At 32.6% G+C, this 23777-nt stretch overlaps 3 protein-coding genes across 3 annotated transcripts; all 3 read right to left on the bottom strand.

Moving 5' to 3' along the window:
* Positions 1 to 8250: 8250 nt before the first annotated feature.
* LOC140806838 (secreted RxLR effector protein 161-like) lies at positions 8251 to 8763 on the bottom strand. Its single transcript, XM_073163359.1, has one exon. It carries the CDS (start codon positions 8761 to 8763, stop codon positions 8251 to 8253), a length of 513 nt encoding a protein of 170 aa, XP_073019460.1.
* A 1805-nt stretch (positions 8764 to 10568) lies between these two features.
* LOC140806837 (uncharacterized) lies at positions 10569 to 11939 on the bottom strand. The gene is made up of 2 exons (XM_073163358.1): positions 11514 to 11939; positions 10569 to 11432 (listed from the first exon to the last, which is right to left on the bottom strand). Exons 1-2 carry the CDS (start codon positions 11937 to 11939, stop codon positions 10569 to 10571), a joined length of 1290 nt encoding a protein of 429 aa, XP_073019459.1.
* A 1909-nt stretch (positions 11940 to 13848) lies between these two features.
* LOC140808292 (E3 ubiquitin-protein ligase AIRP2-like) lies at positions 13849 to 17037 on the bottom strand. Its single transcript, XM_073165373.1, has 5 exons — positions 16518 to 17037; positions 14870 to 15032; positions 14710 to 14773; positions 14369 to 14606; positions 13849 to 14274 (listed from the first exon to the last, which is right to left on the bottom strand). The coding sequence occupies exons 1-5, from the start codon at positions 16607 to 16609 to the stop codon at positions 14064 to 14066; spliced, it is 768 nt and encodes a 255-aa protein (XP_073021474.1). The 5' UTR covers positions 16610 to 17037; the 3' UTR covers positions 13849 to 14063.
* Positions 17038 to 23777: the final 6740 nt, after the last annotated feature.

Raw genomic sequence — 23777 nt, 5'->3', positions numbered from 1 at the left:
GTCTCTTGGTAGGGGTGATCAAATTTTTTTACTAACCGCCCGAACCGAATTGTACCGCACCGTGTTTCATAATATTTTATAAAAACCGCGATTAAAAATATTAATCATAAATCGCACCGCATACGCGGTTCGGTTATTTTTTTGGTCAAAAACCGCACCAAACCGCACCGCCGAAATCGTTTGTCATAATATTAGGCCTAAAATTATAATAATTTGTAAATAACATATTTTTATAAATAAGTCATCATTCATTATATCACAACTCTATTCAAAATTATTAGTTTTACAAATAAAACTTATCTTTTTCTTAATTATTCTTCAAATTAGTCTTTTATTAAATATATATTTCTTTTGTTACAATATTTTGTTTGAAGTTTGAAAGTAAAAAAAAAGATAAAATATTATAAATGTCATTTTTGTTGTGAATGTGTTGTGTTGTTAAATTATTACCTTGGTTTTGAATCTTGATTAATGTTTTATCTATTTTGATTTTTATATGTTTTGTACTATATTTTATATTTGAAGACAATATATTGTTATTGTTTTCAAATAAATTAGAATATATGTTCTATTATTTTAATTTTCATTTAAAAAACCGTAAACCGACCGCAATCGCTTGAAACCGCTCAAAACCGCAAGGCTAATTTTTCATGTAAAACCGCAATTAATTTTTCAAAATACTAACCGACCGCATATGGCAATTCGGTTTGAATTTTTTCAAAATAACCGCAAAACCGCACCGTGATCACCCCTATCTCTAGGGTAGATGGTCAAAATTTATCCATACATATATAAGACTCATTTTTTAAAAAAAAATTGTATGTGTGACAAGATCTTATCCGTTAAAATGAAGTAAAGGTAGTCCCACATAAGTAGGATCTCTTCTACCGCGCGACAAGCTTTAATAGTTAGCTTTTGACACGGGATGGGCTGTATTTTTAAACACAATTATAGATTTTTTTCAGACATACGATTGGTTCCAAGAATCTTTCTTTTTTGGTGAAATTAACTTTTTTCATAAAAAGACTTTATAAATATTAATAACAAATAAATATTAAATATTTATTTATCAAAATGGGTATCAAACATCAAAAGCATATTTTCTTAACAATACACGTTGGGTTTAAATATTCTTTGGTTGACCTTACATGTGAACAACTTTAGATTTAACCTTCATGGAGAGAGGGCCGAACTATACATTACTGGGCCTTCTATCCATTTTCATTAAAAATAAATTCTATCACTTTAACAGATATTTTTTGGACAATTTCGAGAAAAATACATTAGTCTATGATTTATTTAAGATTCAGTATCTATCAGTTTTTTTTTTTTTTTTTTTTGTATTTTAGTATATAACAAAAGATCAACTTAGTTTTTACTACATGTTTCATGTATTTTTATCTTTTTACCCTTTTAATTAATTAAAAAATTATATAAATATCTATTTTAGTTGGTCATCTTATCTTTCCACTTATCACTCCCGATGAATTTAGATGACATGTAAATTGAATTTCAATATTTTTTTATTTAAAAAAAAATTCGCAACTAATTGAACTTTTTGAAATACTTAGTTTTACTTGCGAAATACTTAATTTCAATTTTAAAATACTTGATTTAGTAAGTGAAATACTCAGAATGTGTATTGAAATACTGAATATTCGAATATGCAATGCAAGTTCACCAAATGCTCACATTTCCATCCAAGATCTATATGGATGACATGTTCATTTCATTTAATTATTTCTTTTAATATTAAAAAAACAAATTTGCAACTAAGCATTGAACTTTTTCAAGTACTTAGTTTTACTTGCGAAATACATAATTTCAATTTTAAAATATTTTATTTGGTAAATGAGATACTCAGAATGAGTATTAAAATACTGGATATTCGAATATGCAACGTAAGTTCACCAAATACTCGCATTTCATCCAAGATGCATTTTGATGACGTGTTCATTTCGATAATTTTTTTTATTTTTATTTTTAAAAAATTCGCAACTAAGCATTGAACATTTTTTAATGTACTTACGTTTATTTGCGAAATATCTAATTTCAATTTTAAATACTTGATTTGGTAATTGAGATACTCATAAAAGTTAATAAAATACTGGATATTCTAGTAGGCAATGTAAGTTCACCAAGTCTCGCATTTCTATCCAAGATGCGTTTAGATGACATGCACATTTCATTTAAATATTTTTTTAATTTTTAAAAGAAAATCGAATTTGCAACTAAGCATTGAACTTTTTGAAGTACTTAGTTTTATTTGTCAAATACCTAATTTTAATTTTAAAATACTTGATTTGGTAATGAAATACTCAGAATGTGTATTAAAATACTGGATATTAGAATATGCAACGTCAGTTCACCAAATGCTCACATTTCCATCCAAGATGTATTTGGATGACATGTTCATTTCATTTAATTATTTTTTTATTGTTAAAAAAACAAATTCATAACTAATCATTGAACTTTTTCAAGTACTTAGTTTTAATTGTTAAAATATTTGATTTGGTAAATGAGATACTCAAAATGGGTATTAAAATACTGGATATTCGAATATGAAACGTAAGTTCACCAAATGCTCGCATTTTCATATAATATGCATTTGGATGCCATGTTCATTTTATTTAATTATTTATTTTTATTGTTAAAATAAACAATTCGTAACTAAGCATTGAACTTTTTCAAATACTTAGTTTTAATTGTGAGATACCTAATTTCAATTTTAAAAGACTTGATTTGGTAAATGAGATACTCAGGATGTGTATTAAAATACTGAATATTCGAATATGCAACGTAAGTTCACAAAGTGCTCGCATTTCCATCCAAGATACATTTGGATGATATATCCATTTCTTTTAATAGTTTTTTTAATTGTTAAAAAAAAAATTTGCAACTATTGAATTTTTTCAAGTACTTAGTTTTACTTGCGAAATACCTAATTTTAGTTTAAAATACTTGATTTGGTAAATGAGATATTCATAATGAGTATTAAAATACTGTATATTCGAATATATAACGTAAGTTCGCCAAGTGTTCGCGTTTCCATCCAAGATGTATTTGTATGACATATTCAAGGACTTTTCAGCAGCCACAAAGCTTTGAAAGAGAAAAAAGGCTTAGAGCGAATATTTGAAGATTTCTGGACAATGTTCTTCGAGAGAATAGCCCGTGATAGGAACGAGTAACATAATCTGTGGACTTTCAATTTACAGAGAAATATGAAGTCGGATACACGTCGATCGTCAGAATCCAGTAGGTCGAAAACTATGAGATTTAATAAAACGACATGCAATTCACCATTGATAAATAATTAAAGAGATTTAATTACTTCACTGAGCCGAATTAGTTTGGCATAGCTTGAGAGAGCGTGTTCCATTGGATATGAAATCTCATCGAAAGCATAGATCATTGTCAAACGAATTAAGTAGATTAGCGAGGTTGAACCATTTCATTGAGTTTTTATTTAATAATCGTAGTTATAAACAATCATGTGAAGTATCGCTGCTAAAATTGAATAATTGAGAAATACAGTCCTTAGACAATGAAAGTTTTGCTCAATCACTAAACATGGAACATTTTGATATCGTTCACTTGCGATTATTTCGAGCTTGAATATTATTAATTTTTACTAAGAATTTTACAATGAAAGTTTTGCTCGATCACTAAGCATGAATTACATTTTCATCTTATTTATATTTTTTTGGTAAAAAAATTATCAAATAAGCATGAAAATTTTAAAGTACTTAGTTTTACTTGAGAAGTACATAATTTGAGTTTCCAAATACTTGATTTCGTAAATGAGATACTCATAATATACATTAAAATACTGGATATTCGAATATGTAATCTTTCCATGGAAAATTCATTAGGATACTTATTCATATCATTTAAATAAATAAACATAGTTCATTATTCATCATGAACTAATTGGGAGATGCATTATGAACATATTTCGTAAATGAGCTTGAAGTTTGCACTTTAAGCATATCTATCGATTCTTAGATCAATGATTAATAAAATACTCATAAATATTAATTGACAATACTTTTTATATTCATTGAATGACTTATTTGACAATTATACTTATTTGACATAATACTTATTGGTAATTATTCATTATACTTATTAGTATTTTTTTCTTTATACTTATGAGTATTAATTTATAATATCGTTAATATTCATTCACAATACTTTTTGGTATTCATTAAATGACAATGCAATACTTCATTTGATAGCATCCTCATTAGTATTCTTTCATAATATTTATTGGTAATCATTCATTATATGCATCAATATTCTTTCATTATAGTTATTATCGAATTTGAGTTTTTAAAGGGTAAAATCAATTATCAGTGAAATCTAATTATATAATACATGTAACAATTTAGGTAACACAAATTTATTTAACGGATCTCATCATCAAAGGCAACTCAATATTGACTTCAAATTATATATTTTGACACCATCAAATAATCAAATTTGAGTATTTAAATGGTAAAATCAAGTATTTGTGGACTCGTATCAGACATTATTTGTATAAATGTAGGTATCACATTAGATACTTCTCAAGTAAAAATAAGTATTTTAAAATTTCAATACTTAGTTGAGAATTTTTTTTTTTTTTGTATTTTTTACAAAAAATATATTAAATGAGATGAATATGTCATCCAAATGCATCTTCCAAGGAAAGATAAACACTTGGTGAGCTTACGTTGCATGTTCGAATATCCAGTATTCTATTACATGTTATGAGTATCTCATGTACCAAATTAAATATTTGCAATCTCGAATTAGGTACTTCTCATATAAAAACAAATACCTTAAAATTGTTATGGTTAGTTGGGAATTTGTTTTTTCTTTTACAGAAAAAATATTAAATGATATGAATATGTCATTCAAATGCTTATTCCATAGAAATATCAATACTTGGTGAACTTACGTTGCTTATTCGAATATATAATATTTTAATACATATTGTGAATATCTCATTTACGAAATCAAGTATTTGCAAACTCAAATTAGGTACTTCTCAATTAAAACTAAGTACTTTAAAATTTTCATATTTGAGAATTTGTTTTTTTATTATTATTAAATGAGATGAATCTGTCATTCAAATGTATCTTCCATAAAAGTACAAACATTTGGTGAACTTATGTTGCTTATTCGAATATCCAGTATTTTCTTACACATTTGGAGTATTCAAAGAGTAAAATCAAGCATTTGGAACTCCAAAACAGGTATTTTGTTGGTCAAAATATATACTTAATCTTATTTCATGATGAGTGATGACCTATATTTTTTTTTAAAAAAATAAAATGACATGAATAAGTCATTCTAATGTATTTTTCATGAAAAGACCAACAATGACTGAATTTATGGTGAATTATCGAAAATATAGTATTTTCTTATATATTTAAAGTATTCAAAGAGCGAAATCAAGTATCTGAAACCCCATAATAAGTACTTTGTATGTCAAAATAAGTGTTTACTTTTATTCCATGATAATGGAGAAACACTATTTTGTTAAAATTATATTTTAAATGGAGAAAAATGATATAATTTTTGTGGATAAAATAATATATTTATCGAAATAATAAAGGGTAAAAATGTAAAGTTTGTTTTATGTGTAGTTAAAACTAAATGTATAGATCTGTCAGGTATTGATTTCTAAAAAATTATGACTAGGTACTGAATTTTAATTGAAATATTGACAGAGGTATTTTTTGAAATTTACCGATATTTCTTCTATCAATTTTCATTTTTAGATGGTAAAAATACCTGATTTAAAAAAAAAAAGTAAAACAGATATTTAGCTCATTCGCGAATCGCTAGTAATACATATGTAGTTCTTACAAACATAGAAACCATGATTGAAAAATACTTCTCTCACTCAAGGAAGTATAACTAATGTCTGATGTAAATCGCCTAGATTCATCAGCTAATCTTTAGATACGAACAAAAAAATCCACAAATTATACAAAGTTCAAGAACTCGTATTTCGGCAACTTACACTTTTATTCCTCGATCTTCGCCTCGTCCTTGGATAATCAGCGAAGAAAATGGTCGAACAAAAAATGCTTCAATCTTTGGACTAACAAGAGACTAGGGTTTTGGTTTTGTGTTGATACTGATAGGGGCAAGTAGACTGAGCCCAATATAATTTTAATCTTTTTAATCTCAGTCCAAATAGATTAGGCTAAAGGCTTATTTTCTTTATTCTTTTACAGATGTATATTCAGACCACGAGTCGACTATGTAATTAATCGATCTAATATATATAAAGTTAAAATTAATATTTTTGATAAATAAATAATATTTTTTTATAGTTCGAGTCGAGTAGAAGATCCATCTGACAAAGTTTACCAGTGAGATGGTCTCAAAACATATAAGTTGTTTTTTATCAAACAAAATTCAGCTTATTAAATATGCAGACACCCTCTTACAATAAATTTAAAACAAAATTCTTAATTTTTTATTTGGATTCGACTATTCTAAGACAAGTTGATTCATGAACTTTCCCAAACGAAGTCCAACGACAAATTAAATAAACAATACACACATTGAAAAAGAAACATTTAGCATTATTATACATAACTCAATTATACAAATGAGTTATGTATAATAAACATGCAAAAACTTGTGTGAGACAGTTTCACGGGTCGTATTTTTGAGACGGATATCTTATTTGGGTCATCTATGAAAAATATCACTTTTTTATGCTAAGAGTATTACTTTTTATTGTGAATATGGGTAGGGTTGATCCGTCTCACAGATTAAGATCCGTGAGACGGTCTCACATGAGACTCACTCTAATAAACACCCTATGCTATTGGAGACATGACTTGGCTTCTTGGAACTAGACCACGCCACGGGCCGGATTCAGTCCAAGTCCGGGTCGAGAATTCCCGAGTTCAATTAACAGTCGGTTCCATGTCCGTTTTGACTTTTTTTAAAAAAAAAATACATTTTCAAAAAAATAATAAACTTTTTCTTCTCTAAATACTTTGATTAATGTGTTGACGTGTGAAATTAAGGACGGAATTTAAAGACAAACTTCTTATTTTATAGTCTTGTAACCCCTTCTTTTTCACTAAATTTCGATGTGAGACAACGAATATTATTTTTCGATACTTATGATTGCCCACATCGAAAACTTAGTGAAAGAGAAATTTGTAACTCTATAAAATTGAGAAGTTAATCTCTTAAATTTTCAAAATTATCATCTCTAATTTATATTCGTGATAATTTTAACATTTGCACAACGATCATTCTATTAAAAATAATAATACGGTTTGGACCCAAAGACTTGACGGATTGACTAAAATAATAATATAGGTCGGACCCAAAGACCAGTCGGGTTGATTTGGAACCACGTATTTCATTGACCAAGAAATCAAGAAAAATATTATAAGATGAATTATTATATTATAGTTCATTATTTTTATTAATTTTTGCCTATATTATAAAGTTATGATGATATATCATACATGGATTAGAGCCGTCAAGTTGGGTTGGACCCGTCGGATCGGCCCATCCCGTCACAAAAATTTAAGTGCGTTGGGTTGAAAAAATTTCAACCCATTTAAAAGTGGGTCTAGATAGGCCAACCCACGAGTGTTGTTGGCCTAGGCGGGTTGGCCCGCGGGCCTGGGAAGAAAATATTTTTTTTTTGTATTATGTATTTATGACGATATTATTTTTTAATGAAAGATATGAATTTCTTTGTATTAATTATATTGTATAAAATGTAGAGTTGTGAGATAAAAAAATTAGAAATTTTATTGATATTTATATAAATATTTATTTATTTATTAATGAAATTTTTTATTTAATTATATTATTTTTTATTTTTTGTGGATGGATCCGTAGATTCCGTACGTCGGCCCGTCTAACACGGAATTTACCTTGGGTTGGGCTGAGTTGAGGTTTTTCAGTCCGTCCAGATGAAGGGATGGTCAAATGATGGATTTGTGGGCCAGCCCGTTTGACAAGTATTAATATGGATGGATTGACTTTGAGTTGAGGTTCACTTCTCGTTTTTGAGCATTTCATTTCTTTTCATGCTTAAAACAGCTAAATCTTAGCGAATGATATCTGAGCTCTCTTTATTCTGTCAGTTTCTATCTTTTTTACTCGATATCCGAGCTCTATTTATTCTAAGCAATTGCGATTGACTATCACAATAAATCTTCCTTTCCCACTTATTTTGTATTCCATTTCTGTTATATCTGAGCTCTCTTTATTCTAAGCAATTGCCGATTGACTATCACAATAAATCGTTAAAGCTCCCACTGGACTGGTTACGATACCCAAATGACATAGGAATCTTTTAACCAAACACTTTCTTGCACTGCAGAAGCACATGCCACAAATTCTACTTCCATTGTGGACAGTGACACAAGTTTGTTTCTTGCTTCTCCAAGAGGTGCGTCCATCATTTACCAAGAAAGCATAACCAGAAGTTGAATTACGTTCATCTAAATCACCACCCCAATCAGCATCTGTGTATTCTTTCAATGTTAAATCTTTTCCTTGATAACAAAGAATGTAATAAGTGGTGCCTTTTAGGTATCTTAGAATCCTTTTAACTGCACTCCAGTGTCTTCTTCCTGGATTAGATTGATACCTGCTGACCAGACCCACAGCATAACAAATATCGGGGCGAGTACACATCATTGTATACATTAAACTCCCAACAACACTAGAATATGTCACTTTAGACATCTCATGGATTTCTTCAGAAGTATTTGGGCACATTTCACGACTTAAGCCTCCATCTTTGGCCACATGAGTATAACGAGTTTGCAATTTGACATTCTAAATCGTTCTAAAATCTTTTTAATGTAAGATTCTTGAGACAGTGCAAGATGTCTCTTAGAACGATCTTTGTGAATTTTAACATCTAGGATGTAATCTGCCTCACCCATATCCTTCATTTCAAAATTTGAGGACAACCATTTCTTAGTGGTTTCTATATACTCCTTGTCATTCCCAGCTAACAATATGTCATTGACATAAAGAGATATAATTACAAACCTTTTATTGGATCTTTTCACATATACACAATGGTCTTCATCTATCATAATGAAGTCATATGACATTATTGCTATGTAAAATCTCAAATACCATTGTCTAGAAGACTGCTTAAGGCCACAAATTGATCTATTCAATTTATAAACTTTGTTTTCTTGATCTTTAAAAACGAAACCTACTGGTTGTTCCATTTAGATTTCTTCCTCAAGTTCTCCATTGAGAAAAGCAGTCTTTACATCCATTTGATATAATTCTAAATTTCGTAATCAATACCCTCTGGTTGAGTATAACCTTTTGCCACTAGTCGAGCCTCATACATCTCTATAGTTCCATCAGACTCTCGCTTAATTTTGAGAACCCATTTGTTCCCAATAGCTTTACGTTCCTTTGGAAGTTCAACTAGTTCCCAAACTGATTTCATTGAATCCATTTCTTCTTCCATTGCATTTATCCATTTGTCCCTTGAAGGACAAGATAGAGCCTCACTTATGTTCTTAGGCTCTTCATCATCTATTGCAGATATGACATAAGCATGCCCTCCAATCTCATAGTGACGCTTGGGCATACATTTCCTATTACTCTTTCGAAGTTGGGGATCAGATGAATCAAAATGATCAGGATTGCTCCCACTAGGATCACACAAACCATTGTGATCATGATTGTTCCCATTGGAGTTAATCTCACTCGAATCAAATGAATCATTGTTATCAGGATTTCTCCAGTTGGAATCAAACAATAACTCATCTACTTGAGCTTTTGATGATTCATTTGGAAACAACTCATTATCTGAATTAGATAACTCAAATAAAGGTTCATTCCCCTTTATTTCACCTTTCTTAGGAAAGTCATTCTCCAGAAATTTTACATTTCGCGGTTCAATCTCAGTAATGCTTCCATCTTCTTGTTCACCAATGAACATGTAACCCTTAGAATGCTCGAAGTATCTTACAAAAATACATTTCTTTCCTCGAGGACCCAACTTTCCATATTTACTTGTTGAGTCATAAATATATGCAGCTGACCCCCAAGGTATAAGGTTATTTAGGTTTGGTTTTCTACCAGTCCATAGTTCATATGGCGTGGATGGAACTGAATTTGAAGGCATCTTGTTTAGTATATTGGCCGCAGTTAATAAAGCATCTCCCCAAAAAGAGATAGGCAAATTAGCTTGCGCCATCATGGACCTTGTCATGTCTAATAATGTTCTATTCCTTCTTTCAGCAACACCATTTTGCTGAGGTGTGTAAGGAATTGTCAATTGTCTAATTATTCCTTTTTCATTACATAGATCCTTGAATTGATCAGACAGATATTCACGGCCTCTGTCAACTCTCAAGGCCTTTATTGTCTTATCCATTTGATTTTCTACTTCATTTGCATAAAGTCTAAAACATTCCAATGCTTCAGATTTATGTGAAATCAAATAGACATGACCATAACGAGTGAAATCATCTATAAATGTAATGAAGTAAGAAGCTCCATGTCTAGGCTTCAATTCATGGGACCACATATGTCTGAATGAATCAATTTCAATGGAAATTCTGCCTAATTGCTTTTCCAAATGGTTTTCGTGTCATTTTACCAGTAAGGCAGTGTTCACAATCCAACAAATCAAGTTTAGATAGAGAACCTAAAAGTTCTGCTTTGATTAGTCGATTCATCATGTCTTTTCCAATGTGACCTAGTTTAGTATGCCAAGTGTAAGCATCCACATTTGCATTACCAGAAGAACAAACATTTAACGAAACACAACAATCAACATAATAGTTAAACATTTGTTTGTCACAATCCAACACGATAAAACCATTCCTAAGATGTCTACAACCATAATACATATTGCCATAGTAGATACGAACAAGGTCACAACTAAAGTTCAAACTGAATCCTAGTCCTAGAAGAACAACAACATATACTAGATTTCGTCGAATCTCTGGTGCATAGTCGGTTGCTCCTGAGTCTACAATCCACACATGATAAGATTCAGTTAGTAAAACAGTAATAGAGACACATATAGTACTCACAAAAGCGTTAGTAAGTGCTATATTTTTAGGCTCAGAGCACTCACGAGCGAAATGACCAAATGCTTGGCAATTGAAGCACTTCATTTTGCTCTTATCTTTCTTCTTCCCAAACCTCTTACGCTTGTTCTTTTGGTTTGGCTTGAAGTTGTTCTTCTTAGACCCTTCAACAACATTCTTTCCTTTCCAGTTTTTCTTCCAGTTCTTAAAGCGTTTAAAGCCCGAAGCTTTCCTTGAACTAGATTCAGCCACAAAAGCACTTTCTATGAACTTAGCAGCACCAAGTCGTTCATCCTCAAGCTCAACTTGTCGAGCAGTATCAGAGAAAGTCTTAATGCTATCATTGTGAGTCAGATTGACTTTCAGATGCTCCCACTTTTCAGGAAGATATCAGATCAATGCTTGAACCTATTGCTCAACAGAAAGGATATGACCAGCTGAAGTCAATTCACGTACCATGTTTGACATAGTTCTCAAATGTTGTTTGATGCTGTGATCAGCCTGTTTCTTGTAAATGTCAAACTTGATTGTCAATTGCCTCAGATGAGTGACAGTAGTATCTCCATATTTCTCTCTCAGGTACTCCCAAATGTCATGAACAGTGAGATGTTGTTCACATTCATGGATGAGATCATCAATCGCAGAACTAACCAGTATAGCACGAGCAGTGGAATCTTTCTTTTTCCATGCTTGGTAAGCTTCCTGATCTCTCCTCTGCTGAGCAGAGTTACCCACACCGGGATCCTGCATGACTTGGTTGATACCCTCTAAGGCATCTTGCTCATCAAGCACATACCCAGTCTTATGGCGCCAAGTATCATAGTTGTCACCATTCAGTTTGTCACCCTTGTTGAGATTAGCAATGATAGATTTTGATGACATGGTCTATTTATTTTAGAGGTGATAACACATGTTAATGCTCATTAAATGTACACTTTAGTTTTGTACTTAAAATTAGCATCTATAATGATTTAATATAAGGCATAGACTCGAAAGTTCACTAAGTTCCCAATCATCATCTACAATCCTAATGTTGCATCATTATAAATTTAATTTCTAAGTAACACAAAAATATCAATTGAATTTAGGTCAGAAGACAGAATAACTCAAAATCTTCCAACCTAAAAAAAACTCCCACTTAATTTGGAATATCTCAATAAATTCCAAAATAAACATATGTAGATAAACATGTATTAAAATTAACTAACATCAAAGTTTACAATACATGATTCTATTTAAACGTAAATAAAACACATACTACATTACATATGTCACATAACATGCTCATAAAAAAATCAAAATAAACATACATAATAGCAAGTCATCTTCCTAAAGAAAATTTAATTTGTTTTTATTTTTACACATGCGTGATATCATTTTGGTCATTCCCTTCGAGAGCCTATTTGATGGAGCAAACTTCAAAAGACGAACTGCAGAATTTATCTGTAAGGTTAATGTCTTCTTCATCTCAAGTTCAACCTCTTTCTCTCATCTCTTAATAAAAGATGATTTCAACTCATCAAGAAATATCATTGATCCCCTTTGATTAAGTATATCATCGATAATGCTCTTCCAACGTCCAGTTAGAGAATCTTTTAATAGTCCAACTATTACATCATCTTCAAAATAGTGACCCAAATGCATAAGATATAAACGTTTGTTATCCCAAACTTTAATATGTTGAGGCAAGGTGTGCGTGAGATCCATTTTATAATGCTTAAACATGTGCTTTGCTATTCGTTCCGGAGCTCTCTGAACTTTAGCTGCTCCCCGAAGAATACTTAAAGTGTGTTTAATCCTTGCCATATCTTTGAGATGAGAGGAAATATTAGATTGGACACAAAAACCAACCTTAATATTTAATATTCAAGATGAAAAATTTTCATACATCATAACAATCTCTCATTCTCACAATTTATGTTTGGTGGTTCATTTAAAAAAATAAATACGTGTGGTGATCTCCATAACCATGAACATCAAACGGTGTTCCTTCGATACAAGATGAAAACATAGTGCATTGTTATAATCACATAAAACAAGCCTTAATCTCATGAATTGGCCAATGAATTACATTCAACATCATAACATTAAAAAACAAAACCCACCGCTTGGAGAAAAAAACAAAACATAATTGTGAGATTATCGGGTCAAATATTCCATTTTGAACACGTTTGTTTCTTCATTCTCATTCTTCCTTACTTCATATATATTTATTTTCCAGAATAAATTTTACTCATTCTTCCTTACTTCATATGTATTTATTTTCGAGAATAAATTTTACCTGCATATGAAGTTTTGGAATTAATATCGAACGAACATAAAACATTACCGAAATGCATAAAAACAAGTTAGAATATCAACTAGCACATGCTCTGATATCAATGACGATGACGGAAATCATATACTCGAATATCATATAATTCATACTTTGATTTAGGATCTTTGTAGTTGATTTACTAACCATTGTTCCGGAGACGAAAATATTTTTTCGACGATCCGATACCGATCATGTATGGAAAGGAATCAAGTTTTCACAATCCAAATGCTCAAATAATAGTGATATGTTTGCTGCAATCTTTGAATGAATGTCTCGGCTATCTCATTTCTATTTTGTATTGATAGTCCTTGCATTAGAGTAGGACTAGGGAATTTATCTAGAAAAAATTATCACTCCCTCCAATAAATTCAAGTTATCAATTTGAATTGTTTGGGTCAGGTCGGGTCGAGTCAGCCCTCATGGGCGACCCATTACCATTAACCCATATATATATATAAATTCTTACAATTATCAAAATGACAAAATGAAAATTTATCGGCTTATATTAAATGTAATCGATCAAACCAAACAAAATAACATTGATCTATCAAATCAAATGCTACATGAAAAACAATGCACAAAAGAAGGCTTACATTAGTTGAATCTAAGGAAACCTCCTGTTACCAGACCAGACTCTATATACATTTGAAGGTCGGCCTCTATGCATCTTACCATTCGTCTCATGCGCGTCATATCAAGAACTCGTAGTACTTTACGAACAAAGCATCCGGGGAATCTTTGGGGAGGTTTCGAATGTAAAGGTAGAAGCGTCTCAAGTCTTCAGTAGAAACTGATTCAGGGTCGATGACATCATTCTCGCAGGTTAGAATCCATAAGTCTCGTGACTCCACTCTCCGTAGACTGCCACGGCAAAATGGGCAGGATTCGGATCTTGTGTTCCTAACCATATTCAAAATGACACAAGAATACTGAGACGAGTCAGCGAACTTCAACACAAAATACAGGGGGCATATTTTCTTGTAATGGGAGTTACCAGTCACGATAGCACTTGATGCACATTGTATGGCAGCAATTAGGCAAGACGATTTTGGTGCAAGGCTCTAAGCATATTCCACACTCATCGTCTCTCTCTGAGTCGAAGTCGAGGAATTCACCATCTCCTGTAATTCTTTTCTTTCCAGTGTTTTTTAGAGCCGATATATTCTCATTGTCAATACCAGCTAGCTCAACCAAGTCATGATGCAGCTTCTGAAGTGATGGCAATATAATAGCTGAAAATTTTCAATTTTTCAGCACCAATACAATTAAGTATTTTTATGAATAAGCATGAGTTGTTCCTGTGTTTGGAAGTGGAAAAATAATATATCAACAAACCATAAAAGTCTTTAATCGATGCTTTCCTTCCGTGTGTGGATATCGGCCGCCCATCCGTATACACCTGACAAAAACAAGGAGGATGTGGAGTACTGGCATATGATGATTATTTAGTGTTCTAGTAATGATCAAAACAAAATAGATGGACCATAAGATGTACCTTGTAAATAAGCACGTGAAAAAAGTTCAAGTATGTGGTCAAAAAACAAGTACAAGAACAGTCCATCCATTGGAAACAATAAAGGAGGAGGGGTGCCAAGTCATTGTAGACCAACTTCATCTGAAGTCGTGCACCTCCCTTAGCTTTCGGAATCGCTGCAGCCCTAGAACACAAGGGATAAAGTCATTAAGCTCATCAAGTCCGGAAACGGAATCGATCATTATACATTGATGTCAGCCTACAGGGGAAAATTTAAAGTCGACAAGTGTAGATCAATGTCTCCACATCACACCGATAATAATTCTAATGCGACCAAACAACTATTCGAATGAGATAAGTTTGCTTCACATGCCCCATCCCTTCAGTCCACAATTCTAGTCACTCTTCAGAGTCAAACTGGCTTTCATTCACAGGGAGTTTCCAAAGCTCATTCCACATATCAAATTCAAGCACAAGAAAGATGCCAATACGTTTAGCCCCGACAAATCTCCATGATCATTTCCTTGTGGTCAACAACACGATGCAGAATGACAAGAAATATTACATCATTGGTAAGAAAACCATGGACTAATACGAAAATATTCTAATCTCAGGATCATCATTGTTAAGATTACTATCAAGTGCAGACTGTACCAAGTCCTATTATTGAAACATGATTTGCTACAACTTACAAGGATAAGGTGGTGACTGACCTTTAATACCCCACACCTATGTTCAGTTCGCATTTTCTTTCCCAACTGGATAGCCTTGGCACGGTCATAATTTGAATTTTAAGATTATTACTCACCACACCCACGCGGTGTGATGAATTATCCATGATATCTTTCTAGTGTCAAATAAATTAGAACCACCCGAAAAATGACCATATTGCCCATCAAAACACATAAAGGAAATGAAACAATGGACAAAGGAGGCATAACTCAACAAAAACTGCAACGGATTACACCAAACAAAATATTAGTTATCACTCCTTATTGTTTATCCCTTTACATATTAGTTATCACTCCTTATCTTTATCACCCTACTGTTCCATTGGACTAACAAAGACCAATCTTAATGTATTAAGTGCAAGAACGTGGGATTAACTGCACTATCAGGCAAGAAACTAACGGTCCAAGAAGACCGCTCTTGAAAAAACCATCATCAAGTCACAACCCATAAGCAACTCGAGGTACCATAACTCTTGTGTCGCTCTAACCTCCACGATAATGTTTCATGGTAGGTTCTGGTGTGTACTCCAATGCTGAGGGGTGTCAATAGGCAGGGTACTTTTGGCTGATATACTCGAATACCAATGGATAGGATACTACCTTAACCATCTAAAATCAACAAATAACAGAGATGGCAAAATAACATCTAAAAGCTCGGGAATCTCTTTACAAACCATTCTATCGAGCATCAACCATAGGAATTTATACAACCCGATAAGCAGAAATCATTAATTGTACCGAGAAATATAAAAAAAATAACCATAAAAAGAGGCAACAAACATATTTCATTAGAATTTGCAACCTATATTTTCTCCTCAGGTTAAATTTCATCCATCCACTAATTTAGAATATTAACAGCAAACCATCATAAAGCGAAAACACGGATGCACATAATTTAAAGTAGATGCACAAAAAACCCAGATGAAAAACAAGCTTACAGAGCATTTGCATGCTGAATATCAGCTTCTAAAACCTTCAAAGAGTCATTATATGTACCAGTCCTCAGCTGCTGATAATACATCATCTCCATCCCTCTGTTTTTTCTTCTTCCGTTCTGGTTTAAGCTTAGTTCATAGAAGAAAAAATGCTTTCTTTTAACACAAGAATAGCCTAAAAGTCCGAAAAGGAGCTATTTTTAGACAAGTAAAGATGAACCCTCCAAGGTGCCATAAGCTACAAGGCCTAATCTTCTTATGTGAGAAAGCCAAGTTTCATCACAAGACAACAAATTGCTTAGGGAAGAAAGTCCCTTTCTTTGGTTATTCTTCTTGTGCTTTTATTTCAAGACACTTTAATCTATCTGCCCATTTTTTAATGAATAAAGTGGTGGGTTTGAGCCAGTAAGTCTAGGTTCTTGTTGGCTCAGAACACAAAAATTAATGATGCCAGAGGAATTCATGTTTTTTTTTTTATTTTTTATTTTATAACAATCGTTTAAGCTAGGTTTTGGTATCCCGAAAAGAAATGGGAAAGAAAGAAAGAGGGTTGGGTTTTGCGTTTGTTACAAAAATTATGCCATGGCTATTTTCATTTCTTGCCTTTTCTGGTTACTTTTCAACCTATACATGAATAAAGAAATGTAGACGTGTGTGTATGTATATATTATATATTGAATATTGGATAACAAAAATTTTTACTCAAATATAAATGGATATTTTAAAATATTATATATAAAATGGAACTTGATTAAATCTATAAATGTAAAATGGAACATATTGTAATTTGCTGACAATTGTTTAATGATATTTTGAGAAATGTCAATGGATTCTTTATCTTGATTATTAATTTTTTTGCTTTCAAAAGGAGATTCTACTCATAAGATTAACAAAATCATTATGCACATTATTAATGTCTATATGATTAGTTTAGTATTATAACATTAACAGCTGGTGTCGCCTACTTTATAAGAACAAGAACTTATTTTATTGAAAGCAAACATCTTGAAAGTGTATAAATTAATTGTAGGATTACGGAGCATTTGATCAACTAATTGCAGTTTTTTAATTGATTACGTAGATCATGTTTATATTTAATTAGTAACTAGTAATCATGTATACGCTAGGGATGTAAACGAGTCAAGTCAAGTTGAACAGTATCAAGTTAGAGCTCGGCTCGTTTAAAGTATAGATACACTCGAGCTCGGTTCGAGTTTTAATCATAAGGTTCAAGATCGGTTCATTTTAAAATTATTAAGTTCATGAATAGCTCGAGCTCGACTCATCAATAGCTCGAGCTCGACTCATCAATAGCTCATGTATCATGTTTAACGATTCTGACTTGATCTCAATTTCTTAAACATACTCGTTTTTAGCTCGTGAAACAGACTTATTTTCAAGCTTGTTATCAAACTCGCCGCACATTATTAGCCAAAAGAACGACTAAGATATTAGAATTCAAGGGGATAAAATTATCATTTTATAGTATTTCAATCACTTCTTCTATATTTAAATTTAGATGTGGGACAATACAAGTTATCATTGTGCTCTCAATGCCTAATAAACTAGTCGAGCCGAATATCTTTAAGCTCTAGTCCAACTTGATAAAATTGTCGCGCTCGAAATCGAGCTAGATAAGTTTAACGAACGATCTCAAACGAGCTTTTTACATAGTAGAACTCCTAGTAATTGACAAAAAGTTTGATTCATTTATATTCCTATTTAGAGCTTATGAAATAAGTTTCTGTTTATAATATTTTGAAATATTGAATAATTTTTGCTTCATATAATAATTGATAGTAGGGTGAGTCTCATGTGAGACCGTCTCACGGATCTTAATATATGAGACGGGTTAATCCTACCCATATTCACAATAAAAAGTAATATTCTTAGCATAAAAAATAATATATTATTTTTTATTGATAACCCAAATAAGATATTCGTCTCACAAATACGATCCGTGAGACCGTCTCACACAAATATTTGCCTTGATAGTAGGGATGCAAATGAGCCGAGCCGAGCAGTAGCTGGCTCGGGCTCGGCTCGTTTCACTTTTTTCTCGGCTCGAGCTCCGCTCGGGCTCGTTACGAGCCTCGGGTTTGAAGCTCGGGCTCGGCTCGTTCGGAATTTATGAAGCTCGGGCTCTCTCGTTAATGGCTCGTTTATCTTGTTTAAGGAGGATGGCTTGGGTTCGCTAATAGCGACGGGTTTCGAGTGAAAGCGTCGCTAATAGCGACGGGTTTCGAGTAAAAGCGTCGCTAATGGCGACGGGTATTGACAAAACCGTTGCTAATAGCGACGGGTATTCGGCGACGTTTTTCTTAAACCGTCGCCCACAGCGACGGTTACCATAACCGTCGCCGATCTAACGGCGACGTTTTTCTACAACTGTCGCTAATGTCGCGACGGTTTGAAAAAAAACCGTCACTAATTGTTTTTTTTTAAATGTTATAATTATTTAAATCTGAAATAAAAATATATTGTGTTGTATAATCGAAAAAAAATTAACAAAGTTTAAGAAATGTAATCATATTATTAATCTGCAAATAATAATACAAGTGTTTCATACAAAATGAATCAGCCATGTAGCGCTACATCTCCTCCTGTGATGTTGATTTAAAATGAATCAAATTGAATTTTCTTAATGTAACGTTGATGAGAATAACGAAATTTAATAAACTTACTGTGGAGCAGGCGAATCGCGTGTCAACGAAAGATCCATCTGCATGTCGATGTGTGTGAACGTATAGCTCCCATGACGTTAGATCTCTGTCATAACGTGCTCGCTAAAATAAATTCAATAATTGTAAAACATTAACATTTATAATTAATGAAATATATATTTTTTCCAAAGTACAATTCAATAAATGTCACGAACATCGTCGCTCGAATATTGAACCTCTTCTATTTCACTTTCAGTTCAAATCAATTTCGTTGTCGTACATAACATTATCATCGACTAGATTTTGAGACGATAAAAGAAATTGAGTTGAGATGTCATGAGGTCCACTTTCGTTGTTTTGAAATGCATCGTTCACATCAATTTGATTATGCTCAGTATTTGGCTCAACATCAGTGATATAAGCTCGCCTACGTAGAGTACTCACATGCATCCAATCTGATTCTGCTCTCTTCGTTGTTGGATAAGTCAAATACACAACTTGCGAGGCTTGCGTAGGAAACACAAATGGTTCCTAGTATCCAAGACTCTTTTTTCGATTGACATCCACAATTTTGTAATTTTTATTAGAAAACACAAATGGTTTGTAATTTCGTCTAAATATGGTTTGTTCTGACATTTTTTTCGATTTTAAGGACAACGCTAAACCCTAAACCCCAAAACCGTTGCAATGAGCGACGGTTTGCTAAAACCGTCGCTGATATTAATCGACGACGGTTTATTCATAACAGTCGCTATTATAGCGACGGTTTTATGTAAACCGTTGCTATAATAGCGATGGGTTTTAAGAAACCGTCGCTTAATTTAATATGCGACGGTTTTAATGAAAACCGTCGCTATATAGCGACGGTTTAGTAAAAACCGTCGCTGATATTCCCTTTTTTTTATACCACTCCCGTGCACCACTTAAACGAGCCGAGCTCGAGCTCGAGCTCACGAGCCAGCATAACGAGCCGAGCTCGAGCTCGAGCTCACGAGCCAGTTATCGAACATGTTCACGAGCTAACGAGCCGAACATCATTAATCTCAAGCTCGGCTCAACAAAATTGTCGAGCCCAAAATAAGGTTTGGGCTCGGCTCGATAAGCTTAACGAACGAGCCCGAACGAGCTTTTTAATGAGCCGAGATCCGAAAAACTCGCGAACAGTTCGGCTCATTTTCATCCCTACTTGATAGTAATATATCTTTAGTGTTTCGGGTGTATATAGTATAATAAAATAAATATTGTCGTATTAACTTAATATTAAGTTACTGAATTTTATCTTTAAAAAAAAGTTACTGAATTTTAGAAAGCAAGAGTTTTTAGAAAATTTCAAAAAAAAAAAAAAAAAAGAATTGAAATCTAGCCGCAAGCTAAAAAATTCGAACTTTAATTTCTTTCAATCTCCACCGAATCCTCGATTTGGTGGAGATTGGATGTGCGAACATATTTCACAATATATTTGGCTTTATACCTTTAGCTGTTAATGAATTTTAGATTGTCTCATCGATTGATTTTGTGTGACAAATTTATGACAGATCTTCAATCTAACTCATGAAAAAATATTACTTGTTTTGTCAAAATTGTTATTTTTATTGTAAATATGAATCGAGTTGATCAATCAAACAGATATCTACAACTTGATTGACCCGCTCATCGATGATTTTTTTTTTTTTTTTTGAGTTAAGATATTGATTATAAATAGATATTTGAGAAAAAAATTATTGTGATAAATAATCAGTTGTATTTACTTTTGAATCAATAAGTTGTATTGAGTCGATGGTTGAAATTTGTTATTATTTTATAATAAAATTATTTATTTCGATGGTTGCGAATTATATCTACCAACCGCACCAACGCATGCGTGGAAAGCAACAATAAACCTTTAATAATGTTGTCCACACATTCCAAGTTTGTTTTGCAGTTTAATCCTTTTTGTAGTTGTATTTTACAGTTACTACCAAAAACATGCAACTATAACGTTAAGATGAATAAAAATGTGATTTATATTGTATATTGTCAAATATGAAGGAGGAATCGTGAAATAAACAACAAATTTGAAAACAAAAATATTAATATTCAGAGTGAGTCTCATGTGAGACCGTAATTTTAATCTGTGAGACATATTAACTATATCGATATTCACAATAAAAAGTAATATTATTAGCATAAAAAGTAATACCTTTTCATGGATGACCAAAATAAGAGATCCGTCTCACAAATACGACCCGTGAGACCGTCTCACACAAATTTTTGCCTAATATTTATTTCAATTTATGAATATATAAGATTTGTATTTGAATCTCGAGAGAAACAAAACTACCATGAAATTCACTAACTCCTAATTATATTTGTAAACAACGGAATAAAAGCCACGTGAAATATTTATTCACTTTCCAACAACATAATTTAATAATAATAATCATCATCAAAATACACCAATAACGTCGTCCCAAACTCTTATCATTGTCCACACGTTATCAACAGGGTTCTTTCCAAAATGTCATTTGCTCACTCATAGGCATCTAAAAAATTTATGAAAAAATCATCATCCCAGAATTGTTGCTAGCTTTGAGATGCGACTTTCATAACGTGCGAATATTTTCAGATTCTAGTGTTGCAGTCAAGATGGTGATTTCGCCTTCGGTTTGTCTTAATCACCAAGGAGTTTTAGTTTCCAACATTTTGGATCTTCTTGTTCATGGCAGATTTTTTGGTTTTAATCATGTTAGCAGATGTGCGAATCGTGTAGCGCATTCTCTCGCTCATTTTGCCTTTTCCCACCCTTCACCTTTGTGTTGGTTTGATGTTTTGTACCCATCGTGGCTGATGGATGTAGCTTCTTTGGATTTAATCTAATGATTTAGTTTCTTCTCAAAAAAAAAAATTACGAATTCTAGAAAAACAGATGCATCTTGTTGGTATGGTCTCTCACGGGTTTGCAATGTAGGATTTACCTAATGGCTTCTCTATGGTCCTTCACCCCACTTTCGGACTCTGTGTTTTCTCTAAAATTTGCCCCACCATGAAACTACTATACGGAGCTGCTCTGATACCACTTGTAAATCACCAAATTAAATCACCAAATTCGACGATTGTCGTAATTGTACCAATACGTGTCTTTCCAGCATCTATGTCTCACTCACATGCACTATAGGAGATTTACTACACATCCAAAATTGTCTCAAATCAAACATGCTTAACTTTAAATTTAAAGTTTTGAGCTCCCGAAAAGATGATGAAACTTGTCGATATAAGTAGTACCTATCAATTTTTTTTAAGGATTTTCCTCAATTTTGATGCCAACATGTCCCTCATGGATTTGGGGAGTGGAACTTGCCTAAGGTCTTTTCCAATGGTTCCGCCAACTTCTGCTTATTTCCCTGAACTACACCATATTAAGAGATATGAGATATGATACAATTATGTAATGCTCTAGATTCGACGAGTGTCCACTTTCAACACAGTATCAACACGAGCCTTTTCAATGTGTTTATGTCATTACTCGTACGCTCCCTGATAAATTCTCAAGGAATTACCCATCCCAAAATTGCTTTCAATCAAACACGATTAACTTTAGACTTTTAAGTAAAGAGTTCCGAAAAGAATATGTATCTTGATATAGTAGCCGTCTTCACATGCTTCATTGCTGAAAAAGCCCGTTCAATAGTGGCAGTAGACACAGATAATGTCAAAACAAGATGAATCAATCTAGTCAACATAACATAAACACTTGACCGTCCACTCTCGGTCAATTGCTGACACAACTCAACAAGTGTAGAAACCTTTAAATTCTGCATCACATCGAGTTTATAAATGTATCAATTCATACTTCAAAACAACAATTTCTTGATCTGTGAAATCTCCAGGACAAAACTTCTTCGCAAGCTTGCAAATATCATCACTGTTAAATGAGTCAAATGAATTTTTAGGATCTAAAGCTATACTAAGAGAAAGAAGTTTCACCGATGACTCATTGAACCGAGTATTTAACTCTATCAAAATGAAATCTATTGCTGCATTATAAACATCAAAGTGGTAATGATGTTCTATTGAATAAACCGTCGCTAATTAAAACCGCCGATACACCTTTTTTTTATTTTTTAATAATGTAGCGACGGTTTTAATAGTATCGATCATGTATTTAAATACTCCACAACTGTATAATTTCATACTTGCGTACTCTTTGAATTTTTTCTTATTCCGGTGTGGGATCGGTTCAATCATATCATCTTTCCCCTATAAGCCTACCAAGAGCTGCTCCTTATTTGTTCAAGCTCTTCACATGGGCAATCAATCACTTTCCGCCCTCTTCAGCCTCGGGCTTCACATGCAATGCCCTGATTCGACGAATGTATCCATTGTACTAATATAAGTCTTTCTAGCATGATTATGTCTTCATTCACACGTTCTTTGAGAAACATCTAAGGTTGGCAATGGGTCATGTCTAAACCCGACTCCGTAGGGACGGGTTTAGATCCAGCCGGGTCTAAAAGAGGGTCTGTGGCGGGTCTCAGGTTTGGTCAAACCTCCTCCGTCAAAATATGCTATATATAAAATATATATGTATATATATTATTAATGATATAATTATATTATTTAT

Source organism: Primulina eburnea, chromosome 12 (assembly GCF_022965805.1).
Source record: "Primulina eburnea isolate SZY01 chromosome 12, ASM2296580v1, whole genome shotgun sequence".
NCBI classification, from domain to species: Eukaryota; Viridiplantae; Streptophyta; class Magnoliopsida; order Lamiales; family Gesneriaceae; genus Primulina; species Primulina eburnea.
This window is presented reverse-complemented; position numbering and strand designations above follow the sequence as displayed.